Here is a 25,348-nt window from a genome sequence, read left to right as displayed (position 1 = left end):
TTTGTGTGTAAAATAGAAAACGATTCTTTCACTGTATTATTTTCCATTCAGGTTATTCCTACGTCTTGGCTTTTTAACGGCTCTCAGAGTCATTAATCACACACTGTGACCTACACTTGTGAGAGGCAAAGAGTAGTTAACACACTGATATGACGCACATTCCGATATTGACTGCGGTCCCAGAATTCCGGAGGAACCGACAATGAATTGACTCATTACTTTCCCTCAATGAACTTGACCGGATTTCAAAGTTGTATTCAAATGACTTTCAAAGTAAAGAACTTTTATGATATTTATTTAACAAGGTCAGGTGCAAGTGACCTCACAGCTAGGAGACCAGGGTTCAATTCCGATTTTTATTTATTTTTATTTTTATTTTTATTTTTATTTTTATTTTTATTTTTATTTTTATTTTTATTTTCATTTTTATTTTTATTTTTATTTTTATTTTTATTTTTATTTATTTTTATTTTTGTTGCCATAATATAATATAAGGCTGCACGGTGGTCTAGTGGTTAGCGCACAGACCTCACAGCTAGGAGACCATGGTTCAATTCCACCCTCGGCCATCTCTGTGTGGAGTTTGCATGTTCTCCCCGTGCATGCGTGGGTTTTCTCCGGGTACTCCGGTTTCCTCCCACATTCCAAAAACATGCTAGGTTAATTAGCCACTCCAAATTGTCCATAGGTATGAATGTGAGTGTGAATGGTTGTTTGTCTATATGTGCCCTGTGATTGGCTGGCTGGCCACCAGTCCAGGGTGTACCCCGCCTCTCCCCCGAAGACAGCTGGGATAGGCTCCAGCACCCCCCGCGACCCTCGTGAGGAAAAAGCGGTAGAAAATGAACGAATGAATGAATGAAATTAATATGTAAATTGGGCTGCACGGTGGAAGAGTGGCTAGCATGTAGACCTCACAGCTAGGAGACCAGGGTTCAATTCCACCCTCAGCCATCTCTGTGTGGAGTTTGCATGTTCTCCCCGTGCATGCGTGGGTTTTCTCCCACATTCCAAAAACATGCTAGGTTAATTAGCGACTCCAAATTGTCCATAGGTATGAATGTGAGTGTGGGCTGGCAACCTGTCCAGGGTGTACGCCGCCTCTCACTACCTGATGAGACTGCTGGGATAGGAGTCAGGATAAGCAGTAAAAAATGAATGAATCTGTAATTTTTTCAATGTATTAACATCACTAGTACCAGTAAAAAAAAATTGAATAAAACGCAACACAAGTTTTCCATATTTATGTAAAATTTGTATGTACACATAATAGTCAGAAACCCACGTTCAAATCCTGACACGAAATCGCATTAAAACATCAGCGAGAAAACACGGCGAATTACGTGTGTTCAACTTAACATCAAAACGATTAACACAAATGCAAAATCAAAGGACAATTTTTTGGACCATTTGTATGAATACAGTACATATTGTTAATGTATGTATTACAGACTAATCATTATACAGTTGTGTATGAATTGTAGTACCATATAAGCAATATTCTGGTCACTTAAAACCTTTTGAGCACTTGGTGTATTTTTAATTATATGTACTGTATGTGAATAGCAATACAAGTAAGCAGCGGCGGTTGCAAGCAAAATGAGCTGAAATGTACTATTTAAGTGTGATAGTATCTAAATACTGTATACTGTATGTTATGGAAGTTGGAAAACAAGTCATCTTACTGTAACTTTTCAATTTGTCATCAAACATTCATTAATTGTAAAAGGGACGCTTAAAATTATATCTGTAAACATAAAAATGTATAGGTATAAACAAGACATAAAAAAAAAAAAACAAAGTATCGGAGTTTAATGCTTGTGCAAGTTCATATGCAGGAGAAGACATGACCAAAAAAAAAAAAAAAAAACAGAGGTCATCTTATTTGAAGACGTTCTCAAAAGCAGGGCACTTGTGGGTCTTCAGTTTCTTGACGGCCTTTTTGAACTCTTTGCTGGATTTGTCCCACTTGTGGATGCCCGTGAGAAGGAACTGTTTGTCCACTTTACGGCCCATGATGAGGTACTGGTTCCCCAGGTTGTCCAGTTGCTGGCAGGGGCAGTCTGCGCCGTTCTTCAAGTACATGACCAGCTTCTTCGTGTCCTTCTTTTTCAGGCCGCCGGCTTTCAAAATCTTCTTCCTCTTCTGAAAGATGATCTTGCGGTCCATGTTCTCTCTCTTGACCTCCTTGATCTTGGTCTTGAATGCTGCGAGCAAAGAAATTATATACTCCGGTTAAATTATGTATTTACATGAATACTGTACATGCAAAACTTGCGGTATCGCCCATTCCTATTAACCACTACAGACATAAAAATTCATGCAATAAATTTTTTTACACGGCTCAAATATGAACCCCGTTTTTTTTTAAACCGAGACAATCGAGTATTGCTTGGAGGACTTCCTGTTTCCCAGAGTACTTTGCGACACTGTTTTTGTAAATACCCGGAAAGTACACGGTTAGCGCTCACATAGTTGTTTAATATTCTGCATTATACGTTGATAGTGTCTTGGCTGTTTTTATTCGCCTATTGTATTGCTGTGTGTAATTTTTTTTAACACTGTGAGTATTAATAGTTTTTAAAGTGGTATTTAGCATCGTATGCGTCGCGCTGCGCTTGTGTTCCATCGAGTGGCTCAAATGTGACATGACACAATTATATTTCAATGATAATCTTGATCATAATGAATGTTATTGAATAATAAATAAAACAAAGCAAAACTTGTTATCGTGACAAGCTTACATATACTTAAAATAGTATTATTGTAAAGTATGTATGTTCAATAAAAACTGTCAATTTTGGTTGCAGGACCTAAACCCTCAACTCACCATGTATCACATCTTTCATCGTTAATACAAATATTATATTAAAAAAGTAAAGGCCCCTGTATTAAGAGTGCACATGGTAGGGATTAGAACTCTTATCCCGTCTCAGGTCCCTGAAACAATCTCCATACAACGTCTTAGTGTTCAGTGAAATGAAAACATTCATTAGCGAGTCATAAAACCAGGTCTTGAACAACTTCTTCCTGAGAAATACTTTGCCCTGTTAATACTTTTGACATCTCAACTTTCTTAGCGCTGCAGCAGTTTGATGGTTTAATCTCTTGAGTGAATAAAAAGCTCGTTTAGCACAGCAACGCACCCGATTGAGTTGTTTACACTTTGCTCACAAATTTACTTTGAATGTTTCTGTTGTTTTTCTGTTTCAACAGCACCCACATAAAATCAATCAAAATGACAATTTATGTCTGACATTCACAACAGTTACTGATCAGAAATTGATCCCACGCTGCATAAAAGTCATGACCACCACATTCTGATTATTTCAGTTTTTGTTTTAAATTAACCTAAAAATTTTAACCAATTGGCCGTTCATTATTTAGTGATTTTTTTTTAGTGCCTAGTTCTCTAGTTGAGTTCCATTTCAGAGTCTTTAGTTGAAGTACTATAAAACTGAATGTACGGAAATAAAGCATGTCACTTATGACGTACATACGTAGGGTACAAATCCTTTCTCTATTGTATTAAACATAAACAAAATATGTTTGCGCTAGCTTGATGCTAACATTAGAACGTATACATTAGCCGACGCGGGGGTGTACCCTGCCTTTCGCCCAAAGACAGCTGGGATAGGCTCCAGCATACCAAGGGAGGATAAGCGCAAAGAAAATGGACGGATGGATGGACGGACGGACGTATGGATGGATTGATGGATGGATGGATGGATTGATGGATGGATGGACGGATGGACGGATCGATGGATTGATGGATGAATGGATTGATGGATGGATGGATGATTGATGGATGGATGGATGGATGGATGGATGGATGGCTGGATGGATGGATGGATTGATGGACGGATGGATGGATTGATGGATGAATGGATTGATGGATGGATGGATGATTGATGGATGGATGGATGGATGGCTGGATGGATGGATTGATGGACGGACGGATGGATTGATGGATGGACTGATGGATGGATGGATGGATGGATGGATGATTGATGGATGGATGGATGAATGGATGGATGGATGGATGGATGAATGGATTGATGGATGGATTGACCGATGGATGGATGGATTGATGGATGGATTGATGGTAGGCTCCAGCATACCAAGTGAGCATAAGCGCAAAGAAAATGGATGGATGGATGGATTGATGGATGGATGAATGGATTGATGGATGGATGGATGGATGGATGGATTGATTGATGGATGGATTGATGGATGGATGGATTGATGGATGGATTGATGGTAGGCTCCAGCATACCAAGTGAGCATAAGCGCAAAGAAAATGGATGGATGGATTGATGGATGGACGGATGGATTGACGGATGGATTGATGGATGGATGGATTGACGGACGGATGGATGGATGCATTGATGGATGGATGGATTGATGGATGGATGGATTGATGGATGGACAGATGGACGGACAGTGGCCTACAGGACCATGCCAAAAAATAATTGAGAATCAATGTACCACTGATATAAAGTCCACAATTTTGACATGCTTATATCTTTATCCTTCACTGATACTATTTTTTTGGCTCAGTTTCAGCATGAAATTGAACAAACAACCAACAGATATCACATCACTGGAGGCTTGCTGTTATTACCGCCTGCAGCTGCCGGACACGGGTTTGTTTCCCTGCTCGGACGGCAAAGACCTTATGCTACAGGCGATCATAAAGCCAACAGAAGGGTGTGTGCTGTCCCTCCCGTTCACAAGAACAACAAGACCGTCCATCTAAGTGGCTTAAGTGATCACTCCTGCAGTGCGGAACTGCCCTGTTGTTGACTTTATCAGCAAATGCAAAGGGTCATTTGGCAATGACAACAAAGTGAGCTGTCCAAAGCAGAGGAGATGTTTAATTGACGGGTGGTGCGAGTTTTGGGGGGCAATTATGTTCCATAAAACCTTCGGCGTGGAGAGATAAATTATGGTGGGAACAAAGTGTGGACCGGGACAAGTTGTAAATCTGTTCGGAGGTGAGTGCTGCAAATAGGATTTATGTTGGAGAGAAGATGATTCATCAGGATCCCAGAGACATTGCAGAGTTTTGGATTATTAAGCAGATGATTTTTCCGATCAACTGACTTCAGTGCAAGCACAGTGGAACCTCGGTTAGCGTATGTTTTTCATTCGAAATGGACATTTACGCCAACATTTTTCCTCGTTATGCGGACATTTTCCAGTTAGCGTACAATATAGCAATTATTTATTTGTGTTATAAATACACTGTGTCAGTGTCAACTGAGTTCTTTCTGTATTTTTACTACAAACCATTCTTGTTAGCAGCTTAATAATACACGGAAACAGGAAGTAATCTCTCTCGGGTGACTCTGTAGTTATTTGCTTGCTAACACAGTTATGAGGTATCTTAACACGAAACACATTTTTATAGAAATATATATAGAAATTATTTACAAAAACTGAATGAAATGGATGAATTAACTTTCATGGTTACTTTTTTGACTATTCCCAAAAACACAATTTGAAAGTGAGATCCACACTGACACCTTCCGGTTTTACAATAAGTTGTTTCTCGAATTAAATATTGTTTATGCATTTAAGCATAAAACGATAAAAACATGTGTCTTGTTTAAACATTTTTGACAGTTGACCTGACTTTTTTTTAGGAAGCTAGGATGTTAACAGAACATTTTGAGATAAACACAAATTAGTAACACAGTTGGACTCACACAATAACAATACAAAACAAGATATGCGCCATATTGTATGCTAACTGGAAAATATATACAAACCACAGCAAAAGTTTGAGCTAAATCTTTGACGTTAACCGAAACGCTAACCAAGACAGATGTTAACCAAGGTTCCATTGTATATGCATTTTGAAATATTTTCTGCATTTGTAGTTTTCTGGAACGGATTAATTGGATTCACATGATTTTCGGATTCGTTGAACGTTAATTTCAGATAGACTTGGACTTTTTGGAATGAATGAATGATGCTAACCAAGGTTCTGCTGTATTACCATCTTTCCTCAAACACCTTCAATCAAAAACTGATTTGACTTCGACTTCGTGTTTTGGGTAAAATATCAGGAGATTGCTGCCAGTAGTCCAAATAATATCACTAATTTATGTCCCGTGTTCAGAGTCCTAGGGTAGTCACAACATTGTTTCACAAAAGTAGCAAATTTGTTGTCCACAAACTGTTTCAAGATGTATCCACTCCAGGAGGTGGTTAAAAAAAAACACCTCCAAAAAAACGAACAAACGCTGTGTGGACGCAGAACTGAAATGGTAAAAAGACAGGAGCAAATTCATTGACAATGTTTCCGTGTTCACAGGGCCTTAGTGTGTTCGCTTTTACTGGGGTCAAACCGCATGGAATCGTGCTCGCGCATTAAGCAGAAAGTATTTATGTGCGGTCGAAAGGCACCGAGGAGATAAAATTCAACGTGAACCTCTAAATAAGAACAGACTTTTCAACAAATTCCAGTAAGTAAGGTTTTCAGTGGACAATGCCAGAAAGTGGATATTTAATAAAGGTTTCTGCACAAAGTCAGTGATTCATTCCTGAAACTTTACCGTGCTTCTCCGTGCCATTTTTTTTTCTACAGAAAAGAACAAGTAGTCTTTAGAACATTTACTTTCATAACGAAATAGACAAGCCTGTCACTGAATTCAGCTTGTAAATGTGGTTTCCAAAAACCTACTGTTCACCATCACTGCTGTCAAGTGGCATAAAAAAAATAAGTGTGTGTATTTTTAAGTGCCCATTAATCAATTATCCAATTAAACATCAGGTATTTTGGTATTCAATTAATTGTTTTTAATTACAAATTGTATCATCAGTCCATGAAAGCAAACCTATTATATTTGTGTCTAAGGTAAAACACCATATTGACACGCATCAGCGTGGACATTTTTGCCTCTTTTCTGTAATGTTATATAGTATAATTACCTCATGATGATCACCTGTATTATTACGACAAACTTATATTGAAATAAGTTAAAATGTTGACTAAATCCATTAAAATTGTGTTTGACAACAACAAAGGAAGCTCACATTGCATGCAAGTAATTTACATTACTCTTTGTTTTATATAATATATTCACCCAGTAAATATAAATAATAATAATACACTTAAAAATATTTTAAAATTACGGAAAAAAATAAAATAAATAAATAAATAAAATTACGGAAAAATAATTAAACAAACATGTCTTTTTTATGTACATTATTTACAGGCTTTTACAGGCCACATAAAACAATATGGTGATCTAATAGAACACAATCATAAAAATATTAATATATTTTTTAAAAATATTAAAAATATTATTTTAAATAATAGAAATAAATTTTGATGTAATTTATTTTTTTAAGTCTAAAAAATGCCACCAAACCTCATTTAAAAATGTGTGTTTTGCTTAATATGTATAAATATACTTTAAAAGTAAATCTTAATAATATTTAAATAAAGCAAATATAAAATTAAATAAAATTAAATAAAATTAAATAAAATTAAATAAAATTAAATAAAATTAAATAAAATTAAATTAAATTAAATTAAATTCAATTCAATTCAATTCAATTCAATTCAATTCAATTCAATTCAATTCAATTCAATTCCACCCTCCCACATTCCAAAAACATGCTAGGTTAATTGACGACTCCAAATTGTCCATAGGTATGAATGTGAGTGTGAATGGTTGTTTGTCTATAGTATGTGCCCTGTGATTGGCTGGCCACCAGTCCAGGGTGTACCCCGCCTCTCGCCCCGAGACAGCTGGGATAGGCTCCAGCACCCCCGCAACCCTTGTGAGGATAAGCGGCAGAAAATGAATTAACGAATGAAACAGATATTTTAATGATTAAAATTATTAATTAACCAGTTTCCACTTAATTAATCATGATTAATGAAATTTTGTCGATTAATCCAGTAATCGAAAAAAAAAACATATTTTTGCTTGTTTAAAGAGATAATAAATAATAATACATGATAATGGTTTAATTATTTACATAATCAAGCGTTTTATTTCTTAAATAGACATTGTGGAAGTGGCTTAGAAATGACTCGTTAAATAATCGTTAGTTGCAGCCCTAGAGTGCATAATAACGTGCCACATTTCACTTTCTGTGCATTGTATTGTTGGAAGTAGTAATTAAAATTAGTTACTGGAAAAATGTAACACTGTTATTCATAACTTTGTACTCATTCATCGGAGGTCTGCTCCGTGTGGTTCAAATCGTCAATGCCAGGACTGCAACGCCTCATCCACATGTCTCTGAGGCAAAATCCATCTTGTGTAACCTCACATGTCAACTTTTATCAAGGAACCAAAAGCAGAATCTGTCTTCATACAATTCGAAACAAGGACATACTCCGCCATCATCCTCTTGGAAAACGACACAAGACGCCAGAAAAGCCAGACTCATCACCACAGTCTAAACAACAAGGCAAAACATTAAACAAACGTAACTTTAAACCTGGATGAGACTCTGAAGAAAGTCTGTTTTTAATATGCGTGTTTGCTCAGCGGGGAACCTGGATGTCGGATTGCCAGATATTTTGGTGCAGCTGGTGAATAAAACATCCACGTTTGTAGAGGCGATTTCAAAGAGTGAAATCAAACGCTTCCATGCCACGTCCTCGTCTCAATTGTTTGTTTATGTTGTGCTCGGTCTGGTTTTCATTTCATTTGTCCAGACAAACCCCTTAATGACATGAATGTGTAAATCCATGTCTTTATTCCCGATTATTCACAGAATGCTTCCTGATTTGCAGAGCAATCTAATTAGCGATAAACCTACAAATTCGCTCTACGGCTCAGAAGTCAGACTTTGGAAGTGTAATCTAAAAAGTCATACGAGTCGATCCATTCTTCAGGACTCCCATAAAAAAAATGAAAATAGAAAAAACGACTAACAACTAATTGATTTTATAGAGAAAAATCTCATCAACACGAACCCAGCAAAACCATTTATTACACGGCTTAATGGTCGAAATCGGTGTATCCCAATTACAGCATTGTAAGCTAGCTCAAATTAACTAGTTTTCTCGTGTTATAATGCACAGAAAAGGGAGAGAAATATATGTTCATGTTTCATATCCGGATTGTGAATGATGGACAATTCTGTGTAGACAAGGAAATATATATATTTTTTGGGATGAGGTTGGAATCTGGTTGTGGTTGTGTACGTTTATATATACATATGTATTTTTATTTGTATTGATTTTGTTTGGTTTGTTGTGCTTTGGATGTTTTTTAACTAAACCTAAAAAAAATATGTGTTAATGTTTCACATCAGGATTCTGAATGATGAGCAAAATTCCCCAAAAAAGTGCACTTCCTCTTTCATGTAAACACGTCAAGGGTATTTTTACGATATACCCTGTATATCAGAATCTATGAGAAAAGCGTGAATATATTAAAAGATATTGAGAATGTGAGTCTCATGCAGCAATCGTTCTTACCAAACTCGCTGGCACACATGTGCTCGAGCATTGCATCTGTTTTCATTTCGTTGTCACAGGGAGGGCAGATGGGGGAGTAACCTGTGGAGAAAAGGTAGAACGACGTTTATAATACACGATGCATCACAGCAAAACAATTACATTTGCAAGGGAACATATTCAGGGTGATTTTGCAGAAATAAATGCTTCCTATAGCTTCCAATGAGCGTCTGGATTCTGTTTGAAGGTATTTTTGACCATTCTTCTCCAGTTGAGTCGGGTTTGATGGTTTCTGAGCATGAACTTTCAATAATATTTAGGTCTGAGAACTGAGATGGCCATTTCGGAATGTTGTACTTATTCCTCTGCATGAATTCCTTTGTAGAATTTGAGCAGTTTAGGGTCATTGTCTTGTTGGAAGTATCCAGCCCCCGGCGCAACTTCAACTTTGTCACTGATTCTTGAACATTGTTGGCAAGAATCTGCTGATACCGATTGGAATCCATGCGACCTTCAACTTGCACAAGATCGCCAGTAGCTGCACAGGCAACACAGCCAACCAACACCAAATGTTACTGTGGGTAGCAAGTGTTTGCCCTTAGAAAGTGCATTAAAAAAATCTGTGAAAATCAACAAAAATAGCCAGTACTGAGAGGGACAGCTTTTGAAAAATTTCTGGGATTGAATGAATTAATCACATATTCAATTAATGAACAACTATTTCTGATTAATTATGCACATTTTTAGATTAATAATGGCTCGTATGCAACCACAAAACAGCATTTTTTTTTTATGTGATAGAGCAGGGGTGGGCAAACTTTTTGACTCGCGGGCCGCATTAATTTAACAAAATTGACGGGGGGGATTATGTAGTATTTTACACGTAACAGTCCATTTTTACACCTATATTTTTACACATATTTTACATGTAAAAGTGTCATGCAATCTGCTATATGTGCACTTTGAAATCATTTATTTGGTGTAAAGTGTGTTATAAATGTATTATTATTATTATTGTTATTTTTATTAGAATTATTATTATTATTATTAGTTATAGTAATGTTATTATATTATTATTATTATTTTGTTAATAATAATATTACTACCATTATTATATTAATATTATTAACAACAATATTAATATAATAGTAGTATTATTATCATTATTGACAACATTATTATTATTGTTATTATTATTATTATTATTACTATTATTGTGCTTGTGCTCCTTTTTCCAGGAGTATTTTGTAAACAACAGACCACATCAAATAACGAAATTGATAAAGCAGCTACCTCAACCATCAAAAAGTTATGTGTTGAGTTTAAATGAAATACTTTGGAAAAAACAGACGGGCCATATTGAAACACTTGGCGGGCCGGATGTGGCCCCCGGGCCGTAGTTTGCCCACCCCTATCAGATAGAGTGAAGCCGGATAGAATGAAAACACAGAGCGTTGGCAAAATAAGGAACATATTGCAATGCTACCAAAAATGAAATCTAAAATAACATAGTTCCACATCACTTTAATGTGTTTCTTTCTTGGTTTGTTCCTTTAAAAAAAAAAACAGAGAACATTACTCTGAAAAGGAACAGTAACTCAAACATTTGGACTTGGAATCCAATTGATATGATCTACACGATCTCAACACACCTTTTTTTTGGCTTCATGTTCAGATAATATCTAGCGTATTACACACTGGTCTTTGAAGATGGGTTCACCCTCATGAACTGACCTCAGAGGAATGTCTCCCACGTTTATTGTCAGCTGGAATCTAAGCTATTCCTGCTATTAAAACAGTTTTTCTCTTTCCGAATGGAATCTTTCCGAATGACCTTTCCGAAAGCAATAGTATACATGGAAAAGGAATATTCCAATGGCGTGTCTACATGCGGCACTATAATCAACCAGAATAGTCAATGGGGCATTCGCAGTAAAACGTAAACACCAACATCACATGATACCGACTTCCTGGAGTTTTTCTTTGACTTGTTGGAATAACTCCGTATTGCCAGTTTTTCCTTCGTCCGGTCTTGGAATTTAGTTTGAATCAAAAACAAACTTTCCTTAGCAGTCCAGTGCCGATTGCTCGCCTCCGTTTTTAAAACTGAAGACCGTCTCGAGCTGCGTGTTACGTCATTTCTAAGCATGCGCTGAAAGAACGCAGATAACGAAGATCAAATTAAATCTTGCTAATATTTTATAATGAAGCTCGGCACATGTTTTATATAGATATATATTTTCTTTTTGAATAAAAGTGGACTTGTGAATGGCGTATAGAAGGGTTTAGATTCTGTTCCGCAGATGGCGCTAATGCACACCAAAGCTGCTTGCCAACCGCCAATAAACAACAGAAGAAGAAGAAGAACGCAGTCTGACAACTTTCCGTTTGAGCGGGTACAAGATACCTGAATCGGATTGGGGAAAAGGAATATTCCACAACCTGGGAATCCCATTATATATTCATTGGGATTTGCACTTTTTTTTGGGAATGAGGTGTATACAAAGGTTACATTTTTTCCATTTGAGCAAATAATCCGAATGGAATTGGAATATTTGGGTCCATGTAAATGTGACTACTTACTAATAACTCAGATTGAAGAATTTCTGACTAGGTGTTTAATTTGAATTGCTTTAAACTACTTTAAACTCATTCCATTTCACGATCCCGGTGAGTAAAAAGGGAGTAAACAAATAGTTAACTCTCCTGCACCAGTTGTCCATTACATGTGTTTAACAAAAGTTCGCCAAAGTGACACCCGGGTGTAAAGTGCTTGTGAAAACACACACTGTTTACAGTCTCTCACTGCCCCTTGGCTTATTTGAGACAGTTTATCCTTTTAAATCAATTATCGCTGACTTGTATGCGGCAACGGGGGAGTGGTAAGCGCTGTTAGTTCACCTCCGCTAATGATCATGCAGGAAAACTGTGACGATCCATTCCATTAATTTAAGTTAATTTATAAGTGTTTGTGTATTAGTGTACTACTGTATCGTACTTTGTACGACAACTGAAAACAAATAACAGGTGACGTACGCAGAGTGAGGATTTCTGTGTGGTCCCCATCAACTTTGAAATGAGAGGCTTTTTTCTTTTAAGAAAAATAGCCCTCTATCCATACCAACGTGTCAGTCAATAACACCCACCCCCTCGACACACACACACACACACTCGGCCCGTGTCCTCCCTTCAGATACAGTGAGCGCTGTGTAATTGCCGGAGGATCCACAGTCGTCCCATTTATGGCTTGCGTGTTGTGTGAAAAAAAGTCTCCAAGTGGGGCCGTTAAGCTTCAGACAGAAGTCAAAGTGAGTTGATGATGTGATGATGGAAATCCCCCCCCCCCCCCACCTCTATGTTCTGGTGAAAATGAATGAAATGGCTGTACATTCCCATCCCAGGTGGAGAACCGACTTGGGACCAATGATTCCCAACCACTATAATTACATCATTATCCACTTTCACTCGATAGTTTCGAAAATTAGCGTTTATTTACGACCAATAATGTACAGTAGATCGTCATTGTTTACATTCCGAGACCACCAGCGGATGGCAATAATCTGTACGTAACAACCATAAACATTTCTCCTCAGATCAGTTTTTTCAATAAGAGTGACGTTTGGAATTAGATTATATTCCGCTCCAGTACCCTTCCCTTCTCTTTTGCAATACAATCCAGGTTTAAGCCCTAAATATGCCTCATATTACAGTAAACCTCGGATATATCGGATTCAATTGTTCCCACTGGTTTTGTCCGATATAAGCGAAATCCGTTATATGCGTATACCGGAAAATGTCCGTTTTACGCATATATTGGATTTATATCCGGTATATGCGTAAATCGGATTTTATCCGTTATGAAAAGGCACTTCCTTGACTATGTTTCCAATGTACCTGGACGCGCAGGCAACGCTGCAAACGCTGCAAATGACGTCGTATAGCGGCCTGTCACCATTCGGCGAATCGGAGCGCCACGATGCGGCCATCCGATATATGCGAGGGAAATTTCATGGAAATGCATTGGAACGGGACTGGAGATTTTGTCCGAAATAGGTGAAATCCGTTATAAAAAATCCGATATATGCAATGAATTTTTATTGGAAATGCATTACAGAAAAATCGGTTCTTTTTTATCTGTCCGTTGTGAGCGAATTTCCGATATATCCGAGTCCGATATATCCGAGGTTTACTGTATTAAAAACATTTAAATATAAAATGCATAGGTATTCACCAAAGAAGTTTGGAATGGCTTTGAATGTTTGGTTTCAGAGGTTTTTTTTGTTTTTTTTTTAACTCTATCTCACCATGGCACACAGTGCCAGTGAGCCGGACTTCCTTATATGGGCATGCCCGGCACAAGATGTTAGCTGTACAAGCTGAGTTGGACCAATCACAGGGGAGTAGGTGGGCCAGGGGTGGACTTGGAAATCCAAGGAAATACAGGAATAGGTGCAGATTCTGAAAGATCTAGAAAGCTTTCTGTGCAGGTTATTGTGTGTAGCTGCTCTATGGGTCCACAATACAAAGGGTTGAAAAATGAAAAAAAAATCTTCATATAAATGATCATGAACTTAAAGGGAACTGCACTTTTTGGAATTTTGTCCATCATTCACAATCCGGATGTGAAACATGAATATATATTTCTCTCCCTTTTCTGTGCATTATAACACGAGAAAACTAGTTAATTTGAGCTAGCTTACAATGCTGTAATTGGGATACACTGATTTAGACTATGAAGCCATGTAATAAATGTTTTGATGAGTTTTTCCTCTATAAAATATGTGCGGATGCAACATAGTAGGTTGGCAAACACAATTTTCCATGTCTCATAACCGACAAGAAACCTACTTTCCCCTCAAAATTTACTTGTTTTACCCTCTGGTATTTTTCAGTGTGCCTCAAGCTTAGAGCAGAACCCCCGTCCATCTTCTCCATTGATTCCATGTGAGGTGTGTGAGTCAGCGGCATACAATGAGCCTCTGCAGGTTTGAAGAATGGGCAGCTTTAGAGCCATTAGTGATAGATCATGGAGGGGGGGGGGGGGGTTGCCATATCCTCGCATGGAGTGAAACACCCCGATTTTTTTGATGCATTACAGTCATCCCTCACGTATTGTGGTTAATGGGTTCCAGACCTGACCGTGATAAGTGAATTTCCGCAAAGTAGGATTTCATATTAATAATAATAAATATAATATTTATGTACTTAAGAATAAAAAACTTTTTTATTACTTTCTAGAAATTAGTTTTACCATTATTAGAGCCCTCTAGACACGATATAACACCCCAATATTCACCTTTACTTTTTCATTATTCTTTGTTTGATACACATTGCTCAACTGTAATCCGCAGACTACGAGATTACTTCAGGGACACAAGAAACAGCCGCCGCTTTACACATAATTTAGTACCAAGCTAACTAGTTAGCCTCTAATTTATTTGTTCTAAACCTACAAAAGGTTTTCAAACTGAGCTGTGAAGAAGGATAAAAAGGATAAGAAGGATAAAAGGATTAAAAAAAGAAGGATAGACAGCAAAAATGTACCACTTCCACATGGAATAGAGGAGAATTTCTTTTCACTATATATCATGCTGGACATTGCATGCCTGACTCTGTGCCGCGTGAAGGTAATCTTATCTACTAGAACGTCTCATCAATGTCAACAACAGGGTCTGTTTAGGGCCTAATTGATTACTCGATTAATTGAAACAGCAATTCAGATTAATCGATTATGAAATAATTGTTAGTTGCAACCCCGGTGTCAAAGCTTCTTTAATACACATAAGAGGAAAATACACCCATTGTAGATGTGGGTAGGCATTCCAAAGCAGAACGTTCTTTCCCAAAAGGTTGTATTCCCTTTGTTTGTGTTGGGATTTGCATTTGCAAACACGCCTTCACCCCTGAAAAAACAGTCCCGAGCTAATTTATCTGCACGGGTGTCACATTTTACAGGGTGGCAAAAGTGGTGGCTGTTTTTACAGCAGGGTAGTTACTTTGACTTTTAATGCGTGCTAGGAGTCGGTGCTCACAGTACAATTTCTACTCATGCAATAATGACTCTTTCGATACTTGCCAGGCGTCCAATTTTAACCATATTTTGTCGTATTGTTTTAGTAATTTTGTGTATTTTTTTTCCCCATACTTTAACTTTCATGAAAAATAAACAAATCTCTTCAGCTTCCTGTCCTGTCAGTAACACTCGGGCAACATTGGTGTAACACATCCTGTTGCTGTAGTCTTCAAAATAAAAGCAGACCAGCAAATTAACACAATTACACCATAATATAGAGGAAGGTCTTTATGCCAGCACCCGTCCATCATTTCCCCTTATTTAAAAAAATCCTCATATTTCTCATTTATTACTTTTATCTGAAAAATATCCCTAATTTCCTTTATTATTCTGTATAATTGTACTTACAATGCAATTGTAAACAATCAGACTGCACTTCTGGAATAACAACACACTGTGTACATATATTTATACTGTTTATTTTATATATTTTGTATTTTCACTCTTTTTTAATAGATGTGTATGCACCTACTATACCAAAACAAATTCCTAGTATGTGTTTGATCATACAGTAAACCTCGGATATATCGGATTCAATTGTTCCCACTGGTTTTGTCCGATATAAGCGAAATCCGTTATATACGTATACCGGAAAATGTCCGTTTTACGCATATATCGGATTTATATCCGGTATATGCGTAAATCGTCATGAATCCATTCCAGAGTAGTCGAGTTAAACCGAAAAGTACGCTAACCAAATCGATTTGCTCTATATCCGGGGTCTCAAACATGCGGCCCGTGGGCCAAATGTGGCCCGCAGGACACTAGTTTGAGGCCCCCGCCTTGATATGAAAGTTTAATGTTAGTGCGGGCCCGCGCAAGTTTGATATGGATGCTGTATGGTATCATGTACCCAGAAAAAAATTATTACGTTTGATTAATGTTCATGTTAAAGGTTAAATAACTGTTAATAGTTATCCTCCCTATCCGTGTGGAAGTGGTAAGTTTTTGGCTTTTTAAGTTTACAGGAAATAACTTGAAGGCTACCGTTTAGGTTTACTGTACCTGGCAATAAGCCCTTTTCTGATTCTGATGTAAATGTTAACAGGCATGACTTGTTCATTCTCTAACTTCCCCAATCCTATGGTGCATTCAATTGATGGCTTTTAGTGTTAACTTTTCTGTTATAATTTGTGGGTTTTAACTCATAGTTGGTTGATATTGTTAAAGATTGTTGTAATAATAAATCAAGAATAAAGAAAGATCATGGTTGGAATGACCTCTCATTAGGATTTGTTTGGATGCATTGTGGTGATTTAAATAACAAAACATTGGAAAGCAACAAAATGAAGGTGTGATTGTGGGCTCTTTTAGTGAAAATGGAGCTTACCTGTCTGTTTGGTGGCCTCGGTGGCATTAAGTTGAGACATGGCGATGCACACGTCGTCTTGGGGATACTTGTCGCAGGTGAGCATCTCCGGCCAGGGGAAGCCAAACGCCTCCATGATGGGGGTGCAGCCGTCTCGCACGGCTTCGCACAGCCATCTGCAAGGGTAGATGGGTCGCTCCAAGCAGACCGGCGCAAAGAGCGAGCAGAGGAAGACTTGCGTGCCCGGGTGACAGTTCTTATGCACCAGGGGCACCCAGCTGCTAGCTTGCTGCTTCACCTCCGCCATGGTTTCATGCTCCAACAGATTGGGTAACAACATCTGGCCGTAGCCTACATTGTGGCACAGCCGCAGGTCATCCGGGATGTCCACGCACTGTGGGGGCTTGCCGTAGCTGCGCCCTCCGTTGTACGAGTCCGACTTCCAGCTCAGATACTCGTACTCGGACGCTCTGCAGACTGCCAGGAACGCCACTGTCACAGCGAAGCGGATCATCCTAAACGCTTATTTGAACTTCTTGGAAGCGGTGTGGAAACTCCAGGGGCGCCTTACTTCATGAAGAAATGCAATGAAAGTTGAGGTAAGATTCCCCTACGCGTCGTGCTTCTCCGGGGAGTCTGGCCCTCAAGTGGTGGACACAAGAGCAAAAGAAGAGGTTGTAAAGTACGGATCAGCCAATCAGAGCGCGCCTCTCAGCCTTTTGGCACTGTGCTGTCAGTCAAAGAGCTTAATTGCCCAGAGTGTAAAAACTCCCCGGGAGGCTTTCCTACCCTTCATTTTACTCCCCTGCTGCGGAGTTCCTTTGTCAAACCAAAATGTGCCAGTAGAAATGCTTAAATAGATCTCACAATTGTAAATGGATGGTGTCTCATACAGTAGATAGAGTTAAGGTTGGGTACCGTTTATATTTTGAAACGTTGTTGAACTGGTACTTCAAAAAACACGTCATTTCGTAACAGTAATTTAAATACTTATAAGTCAATATAAGTAAAACTACAATTAAACCAAAATCCCCAATAGAAATGCTTAAATAGATCTCAGAATTGTAAATGAATGGTGTCTCATACAGTAGATATAGTTAAGGTTGTGTACCGTTTATATTTTGAAACGTTGATGAACTAGTACTTAAAAAAACATGTCATTTCGTAACAGTAATTTAAATACTTATAAGTGAATATAAGTAAAATGACAATTAAGTAATAAATACACCAATATTAAATACAATCCACAAAATGAAGTTAGTGTAGCTGAGCTATTTTGATATTACGCTGTTTGTGAATGCACCCCAATGTTGATGGCGGGAAAAGGAGGAACTGTTGTGTTGCTAGTATAGCTAATTTTTGATAATTTTAATGGCACTAAGTTAATGGTGCTGTTCCTCTTTGACTCCAAATTACATATTTTGACCAAAAAATACTAATAGTAGAACAGATTCAATTCAAAGTTAGAAAAAAAAAACTTTGTAAAAATTGTTGTGAAGATCCAATAAGGCGATATGGACATTAGCATGTTTTGTTCGGGAGGGGATTGTTCAGTGTTTATTATTATTATTTTTTTCCTCGACTGAGCGGTCTGCTGAGTAAATATGATCATCTTATAGTATATCCGCATCGGCTTGTTTACGTTTCATCATCACCCAACACTAGCGACCAACAATTTGGTCGCTATACATTCATTATAGCTAACATTATTACCTGACAACAAACATAATTAATGCATGTCTGTTACCTGGGGTGTGACTTGCAATGGCAGAGCAGGAAGAGGTTGAGATTAGAATGCAAAAAGCAAGTTAGCGCCCTCAAACCTCACTTCCAAATGTGCAAACCTCATTATCTGAAACATTGGCATGGTTTAACATCAGAATACAACATTCTAACTACATTTATGGGTCAGAAAAGTGGAAAAAGCATAATAGGTCCCCTTTAAATGGGTTTAATAAGTGTTTGAGGCATAGTTGGGGCTTTAACCTGATTATGTCATGAGTGATTAATGGCAATTGATAAGAGAAGGGAGGGTTCAATATGTCCTTAGACATTATTATTATTTATGATTACATTTTTATGGCCATATCATTTACTTGCATTTTTTTCCGCCATTCACTGCTGGTCCCCGTTGTATAGAGAAAACGTATTTACAGTAACATCTCACTACTTTGTAGTTTGAATTTCACGGCTTCGCTCTATGACGGTTTTTCAAAAATATATTATTGAATGGTTGAATATGGCTTATTATTTGCACAAAATATGTAAACACAAACAAATTGTGCGTGTTGTTTGCCAAAATTAGAATGGCTAAATAGCTAAATTTCTAATATAAGGCATTCAGAAGACGCATTCAAAGATGTTATGATAATATGTAGTATTCTACACAGGTCACTTTGGTGTCAGTAATGTTACTGTAATGTTGGGTGAGACACACAAGCACCAGACCTGATAGCCACAACAACAGGATTTTATTGCAGGTTTGAATGAGCTCACAAAAGGCCCAATAATGCCTAACACGGGCTACTGTTGTGGCCGTAAACCCACGCCAAGCAAAAACTCATTAATTTCCTGTCCGCCCCCCCATCTTCCCTAGCACCGGAACACATTTATAGCAACACACACGAGCACAAGTTATATTTATTTGTCTGATTAGATAACACAAGTGCAATACGAGGTGTTGTTTCATGTCTTGAAGGCTCAATGATCAAATTTTTTTTATTTTTACCTCGTATGTACTTTGGTATGTGACAAAAATAAAATTAATTAATTAATTTAAAAAACTTAAACTATATTAAGAAAGCAGGAAGTGAACAATTGTAACAGTTACTGGTTGTAAAAGTACCAGATGGAGGGGTAGGATTTAATAAGCTTTGCTTCTTCCTACTCCTTTTGGACATGTGGAACCGGGAACTGATTATGTGATGCATTCAATTGCAATCTGATGCATGTTCAAATGAAATAAAACCAGTACCATTACAAAATGATCAATTTATAAAGAAAGAAGCCTACATTGGGATTAATTACTGTGTTTGTAGGTGTATAACGGTTATTTCGCTCGTGTCTGAGTTCTACTTACGGTCAGTGGAGCATCTGGTGGAAGTCATCATCCAAGAAGTGAAGTGGGGATTGTGACATCATCTTTTCACCAAAGTTTGTTGTCCATACAAAGACGCTTTGAAGCCGTTTGGGGATTTGGGCGTTTTCCAAGCGTGTGTGTGTGTGGACGCAAGGCTGAGACAGTAAACACTTTTGCATATTTGCTAAAAACCTGTTGTGTGTCCATCTCCTCTTAGCTTTGTCGAGTTTTCTGATAAGACGGAAGGTGTGAAATACTATACCTCTATTTAAATGCGGACTCGGTTGCATTGGATTACAGAGCACTGGCAAAGTAAAGCCTTTAATTTGATTCTCAGTGTGTGCATGGCAAACACAGACCTTTATAGATGATTTTTTTTATTGAATCAATGCGTTTTGTAGTTGTTTAACCAAATCTACCACACTTACCTTGATTTCTTTTAAACAGGAGAAAACATACAGCATGTTAAAAGCATTATGATTACAGATGATTATTATGTTACAGAAACATGTAATACGGTATATGGAATTGTGTAATACAGTAATATGTTTAAGCAGTGGTTAAGATAAGATTTGTCCCTCAGTGGGGAAATTTGCTGAACAGATTGACAAAATTAGTGTCTATTTTTGTCACAATTCAAAGTTTGTAAAAACAAATTGTTGTGAAGGTCCAATAAGGTGACTTAATGGCGATATTGGGCGACATGGTTAATAGATTTTTACTTGTATTGCACTTTTCTACTGTCAAGCTACTCAAAGCTACCATATTTACCTACTGATGCCAACGTAGTTTTAACAATTAGCTATCTGTGCTGCTGGTTGAGTATAAATGCTGCTTGTTTGGTGAGTTATAGCGTTAGAAAAATGATACGCTTACTATTGGAGGGGGTCAGCGTTTTTTAATTCTCAAGTGTCGAGTCTTTAATCTCAAGTCGAAAAGGAAAGATGGGAAAGTCAAATTCAAGTCTCAAGTAAAGGCAAGACTTGTCTTGCAGTCATGTCGAGTCATGTCGAATCATGTCGAGTCATGTCAAGTCATGTCGAGTCATGTCGAGTCAAGTCGAGTCATGTCAGTCTTGCAGAGTCATGTCGAGTCATGTCGAGTCATGTCGAATCATGTCAAGTCATGTCAAGTCATGTCAAGTCATGTCAAGTCATATCAAATCATGTCGAGTCATGTCGAGTCATGTCGAGTCATGTCGAGTCATGTCGAGTCATGTCAAGTCATGTGGAGTCATGTGGAGTCATGTCGAATCATGTCGAGTCATGTCGAGTCATGTCAAGTCATGTCAAGTCAAATCGAATCATGTCGAGTCATGTCGAGTCATGTGGAGTCATGTCAAGTCATGTCGAGTCAAATCAGACGTCAAGCTTTCCAATAGTAATGTGTGATACTACTAGATTTTGTATCCTTCCGATACCACGTAAATACACTCGAGTCATGTCAAGTCATGTCAAATCGAATCATGTCGAGTCAAGTCAAGTCATGTCAAGTCATGTCAAGTCATGTCAAGTCATGTCAAGTCATGTCGAGTCATGTCAAGTCATGTCGAGTCAAGTCAGACGTCAGGCCGAGTCAAGTCGAGTCATGTCAGTCTTGCAGAGTCATGTCGAGTCATGTCGAGTCATGTCGAATCATGTCAAGTCATGTCAAGTCATGTCAAGTCATGTCAAGTCATGTCAAGTCATATCAAATCATGTCGAGTCATGTCGAGTCATGTCGAGTCATGTCGAGTCATGTCAAGTCATGTGGAGTCATGTGGAGTCATGTCGAATCATGTCGAGTCATGTCGAGTCATTTCGAGTCATGTCAAGTCATGTCAAGTCAAATCGAATCATGTCGAGTCATGTCGAGTCATGTGGAGTCATGTGGAGTCATGTCAAGTCATGTCGAGTCAAATCAGATGTCAAGCTTTCCAATAGTAATGTGTGATACTACTAGATTTTGTATCCTTCCGATACCACGTAAATACACTCGAGTCATGTCAAGTCATGTCAAATCGAATCATGTCGAGTCAAGTCAAGTCATGTCAAGTCATGTCAAGTCATGTCAAGTCATGTCAAGTCATGTCGAGTCATGTCAAGTCATGTCGAATCATGTCAAGTCATGTCGAGTCAAGTCAGACGTCAGGCTTTCCAATAGTAATGTGTGATACTACTAGATTTTGTATCCTTCCGATACCATGTAAATACACTCGAGTCATGTCAAGTCATGTCGAATCATGTTGAGTCATGTCAAGTCATGTCAAGTCAAATCGAATCATGTCGAGTCATGTCGAGTCATGTCGAGTCATGTCGAGTCATGTCGAGTCATGTGGAGTCATGTCAAGTCATGTCGAGTCAAGTCAGATGTCAGGCTTTCCAATAGTAATGTGTGATACTACTAGATTTTGTATCCTTCCGATACCACGTAAATACACTCGAGTCATGTCAAGTCAAATCGAATCATGTCGAGTCATGTCAAGTCATGTCGAGTCAAGTCATGTCGAGTCAAGTCAGACTTTCCAATAGTAATGTGCGATACCACAAGATTTTGTATCCTTCCGATACCAAGTAAATACAGGGCCACTATCGCTGATATCAATACCGATATTTTGAAAATGAGGGAAAACGTGGATGCATCATCAACATGAATCAGTCTAAATTTGAAATAATTTTTAAGATTTTTTTTTCTGATTTGCCTTTTAGATTATTAATCACTTCAAATCCAGACTTTATAAGTAATTATAAAATACTTTAATAGCACAATTTACAAGTTTTCTTACACTATACAAGTTGCCACGGTCTCGCTGCCGTGGCTGGCCGGTCGTGGTGGGCTGTCTTTGGTTGCCTGTCGCTGCTGAGTCACGTGACAGGAAATCAAACACAAGAGAAGGAGGGGGGAGGGGGAGGAAAAGGGTTCTTTCTCTGCTTTGTGACAGACAGCAGAGACACACAGCCAGGTTGCATCTTGAATGAAACAGGAAACCAACTGAAGCCTAAGTATTGATCTTTGTACATTGGGATCGATATTATCGATATTTGGATCGATCCACCCACCACTACTTTCCAATGCTCCTACACTTAATATGTTACAGGCTGTGAGGTGGGGAGTCTATGATTCGATATCAGACAGAAGGAACGTTCCGTTGCCGCTTTCTCCATTGACATGGATATAATAAGGTGGCGTTCCGGGGAATTTTTCGCAAAGGCTTTGAACAGCCAAAGAGTGCATGCGGATGCTGAAAAATGATGCCGTAATCAGAATGTAACTATAATTTGCTTGGGGGTACAGAAAAGTAAACATGTCAAAAATACCTGTAAATCATTTTGAAACTATAATCAAATTAGAAGATGCCACCTGAAAATGTGAATAAATAATCCGAGCTGAGACCGCATGTCAATCAAATCATCTGCGAACAAGGAGTTTGCATGCCAAAGTCGTGATGTGAGTCGATACCGAGGCCAACTGATTTTCCCAAACTACTGCAGGAACACATTTCAACGGCGGGGGGGGGGTTCATAATTGGCTGTGTTTGTAGCTGCGTATTACTTTATAAGCTTTAATCTAACAACCGGCTTGGTAAAGCAATGTAAAAAAAAATGTCCCATGACAGAAGAAGGGAGTTTTCACCTTTGGACCAGACCTGGATTTACTCAAATGTAAAAGGCCTGTCCGGGCATGAAAAGCACAGAGTAGATAAGCGTGCACTTAGTTAGCAACCAAAGTAGAACAGAGTGAGGACTACAATCATGATAAGCGTCAATAGATGTCACCTATATCATCATGTTCCATTTCAAAATGTTACTTTAACAGCCTGTGACAAAGACTACATCGAAAGAGACTAAATATTTATTCTCTTTAAAGGGGTCGTCTGTGAATGGCCAATCATTTATATCTGCAAGAAGTCATAAGAAATGCACGTATATTGCCATGAAAGGGCATTCTGGCATAGGCAGAACCGAGATTCTGTCATCACTAAGCACCAGCGAAATACTGGATCTCTTCCAGAGCATGACATCATCACTGAAAAAAAGCTCAGTTCTAAGCAATGCAAAATGTAAAAATAACAAGCACACCTGCTTTATGTCAAGCAACACCGAGAGAGGAGCGAGGAGTGCAAAACTCTTGAAATGACTTATTTTGGCACTGTTTGGAGCATTGACATGGCACATGGCACATGGCTTTACCCTGTTTTGACAAATCCTAAGCAGCTGTCATGGAAAAAGATACTAGTGGACTTGATTGTGTCATTCTTGGCAAATAAAGTAAACAAGACACAACCATCATCTTCATTTAAATATGATCACCTCAGGCCACATTGAGATATCCGGACTGATTTTGAGTCATGTAACTTCCATGGATTATCACCCTGACATCAAAGATAATATCTCAGTGCCCGGTAGAAGTAAAACTCAATCTGCAGTTTTTAACAACAGAAATTCATTCATTCATTCATTTTCTACCGCTTTTTCCTCACGAGGGTCGCGGGGGGTGCTGGAGCCTATCCCAGCTGTCTTTGGGCGTAAGGCGGGGTACACCCTAGACTGGTCGCCAGCCAATCACAGGGCACATATAGACAAACAACCATTCACATTCACATTACTTTAACCTTCAGTGAAGGTTGTGATTGTTACCAAAGACACGATGCGGCAGCGGGATCAACGTAGACACTAACTTATTTTTTGAATTCAGTCATTTTATTCCTCACCTTAAGCTTTTTTTTTTTATCGCAGCTGCAAAAATAACCCAAAATGGAGACAGAAAATGTATACGCATTTTGATAAAAAAGGTGAAAAGCAATCAAATTCATTAATCGATTCATTAATTTTCCACTGCTTATTCTCACGAGGTTCGAGGTTTGTCTTTGGGCGAGAGGCGGTGTACATCCTGGACTGGTGGTGGTCAGCCAGCCAATCACAGGGCACATATAGACAAACAACCATTCACACTCACATTCATACCTATGGACAATTTGGAGTCGCCAATTAACCTAGCATGTTTTTGGAATGTGGGAGGAAACCGGAGTACCCGGAGAAAACCCACGCATGCACGGGGAGAACATGCAAACTCCACACAGAGATGCCCGAGGGTGGGATTGAACCCTGGTCTCCTAGCTGTGAGGTCTGCGCGCTAACCCCTAGACCACCGTGCCGCCCCACAACAGAAATTTAAACCGAAAAAATTTAAAATTTAGCATGCAGGCCTCACAGCTAGGAGACCCGAGTTAGATTCCACTCTCGGCCATGTCTAATGTGGAGTTTGCATGTTCTCCCCGTGGATGCATCCGGTTTTGCTCCCACATTCCAAAAACATGCTAGGTTAATTAGCGACTCCAAATTGTCCATAGGTATGAATGTGAGTGTGAATGGTTGTTTGTCTATATGTGCCCTGTGATTGGCTGGCTGACCACCACCAGTCCAGGGTGCACATCACCTCTCCCCCGAAAACAGCTGGGATAGGCTCCAGCACGCC

General features: G+C 38.5%; 1 protein-coding gene across 1 annotated transcript; it reads right to left on the bottom strand.

Annotated features, from left to right (window-relative positions):
• Window positions 1–1,241: 1,241 nt before the first annotated feature.
• On the bottom strand, window positions 1,242–17,813 carry sfrp1a (secreted frizzled-related protein 1a). Its single transcript, XM_058070339.1, has 3 exons — window positions 16,837–17,813; window positions 9,455–9,535; window positions 1,242–2,207 (listed from the first exon to the last, which is right to left on the bottom strand). Exons 1-3 carry the CDS (start codon window positions 17,327–17,329, stop codon window positions 1,882–1,884), a joined length of 900 nt encoding a protein of 299 aa, XP_057926322.1. The 5' UTR covers window positions 17,330–17,813; the 3' UTR covers window positions 1,242–1,881.
• Window positions 17,814–25,348: the final 7,535 nt, after the last annotated feature.

The sequence above is a fragment of the Doryrhamphus excisus genome, chromosome 4 (assembly GCF_030265055.1).
Source record: "Doryrhamphus excisus isolate RoL2022-K1 chromosome 4, RoL_Dexc_1.0, whole genome shotgun sequence".
Taxonomy (NCBI): domain Eukaryota; kingdom Metazoa; phylum Chordata; class Actinopteri; order Syngnathiformes; family Syngnathidae; genus Doryrhamphus; species Doryrhamphus excisus.
Note: the sequence above shows the minus strand (reverse complement) of the source record. Positions and strands in the feature narration are given on the sequence as shown.

Excerpts from the sequence above, each read along its gene's own strand:
- sfrp1a (XM_058070339.1), bottom strand. The coding sequence starts at position 17,329 with ATGATCCGCTTCGCTGTGACAGTGGCGTTCCTGGCAGTCTGCAGAGCG. Across the intron at positions 9,536-16,836 it reads CGAGGCCACCAAACAGACAG|GTTACTCCCCCATCTGCCCT; the intron begins GTAAGCTCCATT and ends TTTTCTCCACAG. Across the intron at positions 2,208-9,454 it reads CATGTGTGCCAGCGAGTTTG|CATTCAAGACCAAGATCAAG; the intron begins GTAAGAACGATT and ends CTTTGCTCGCAG.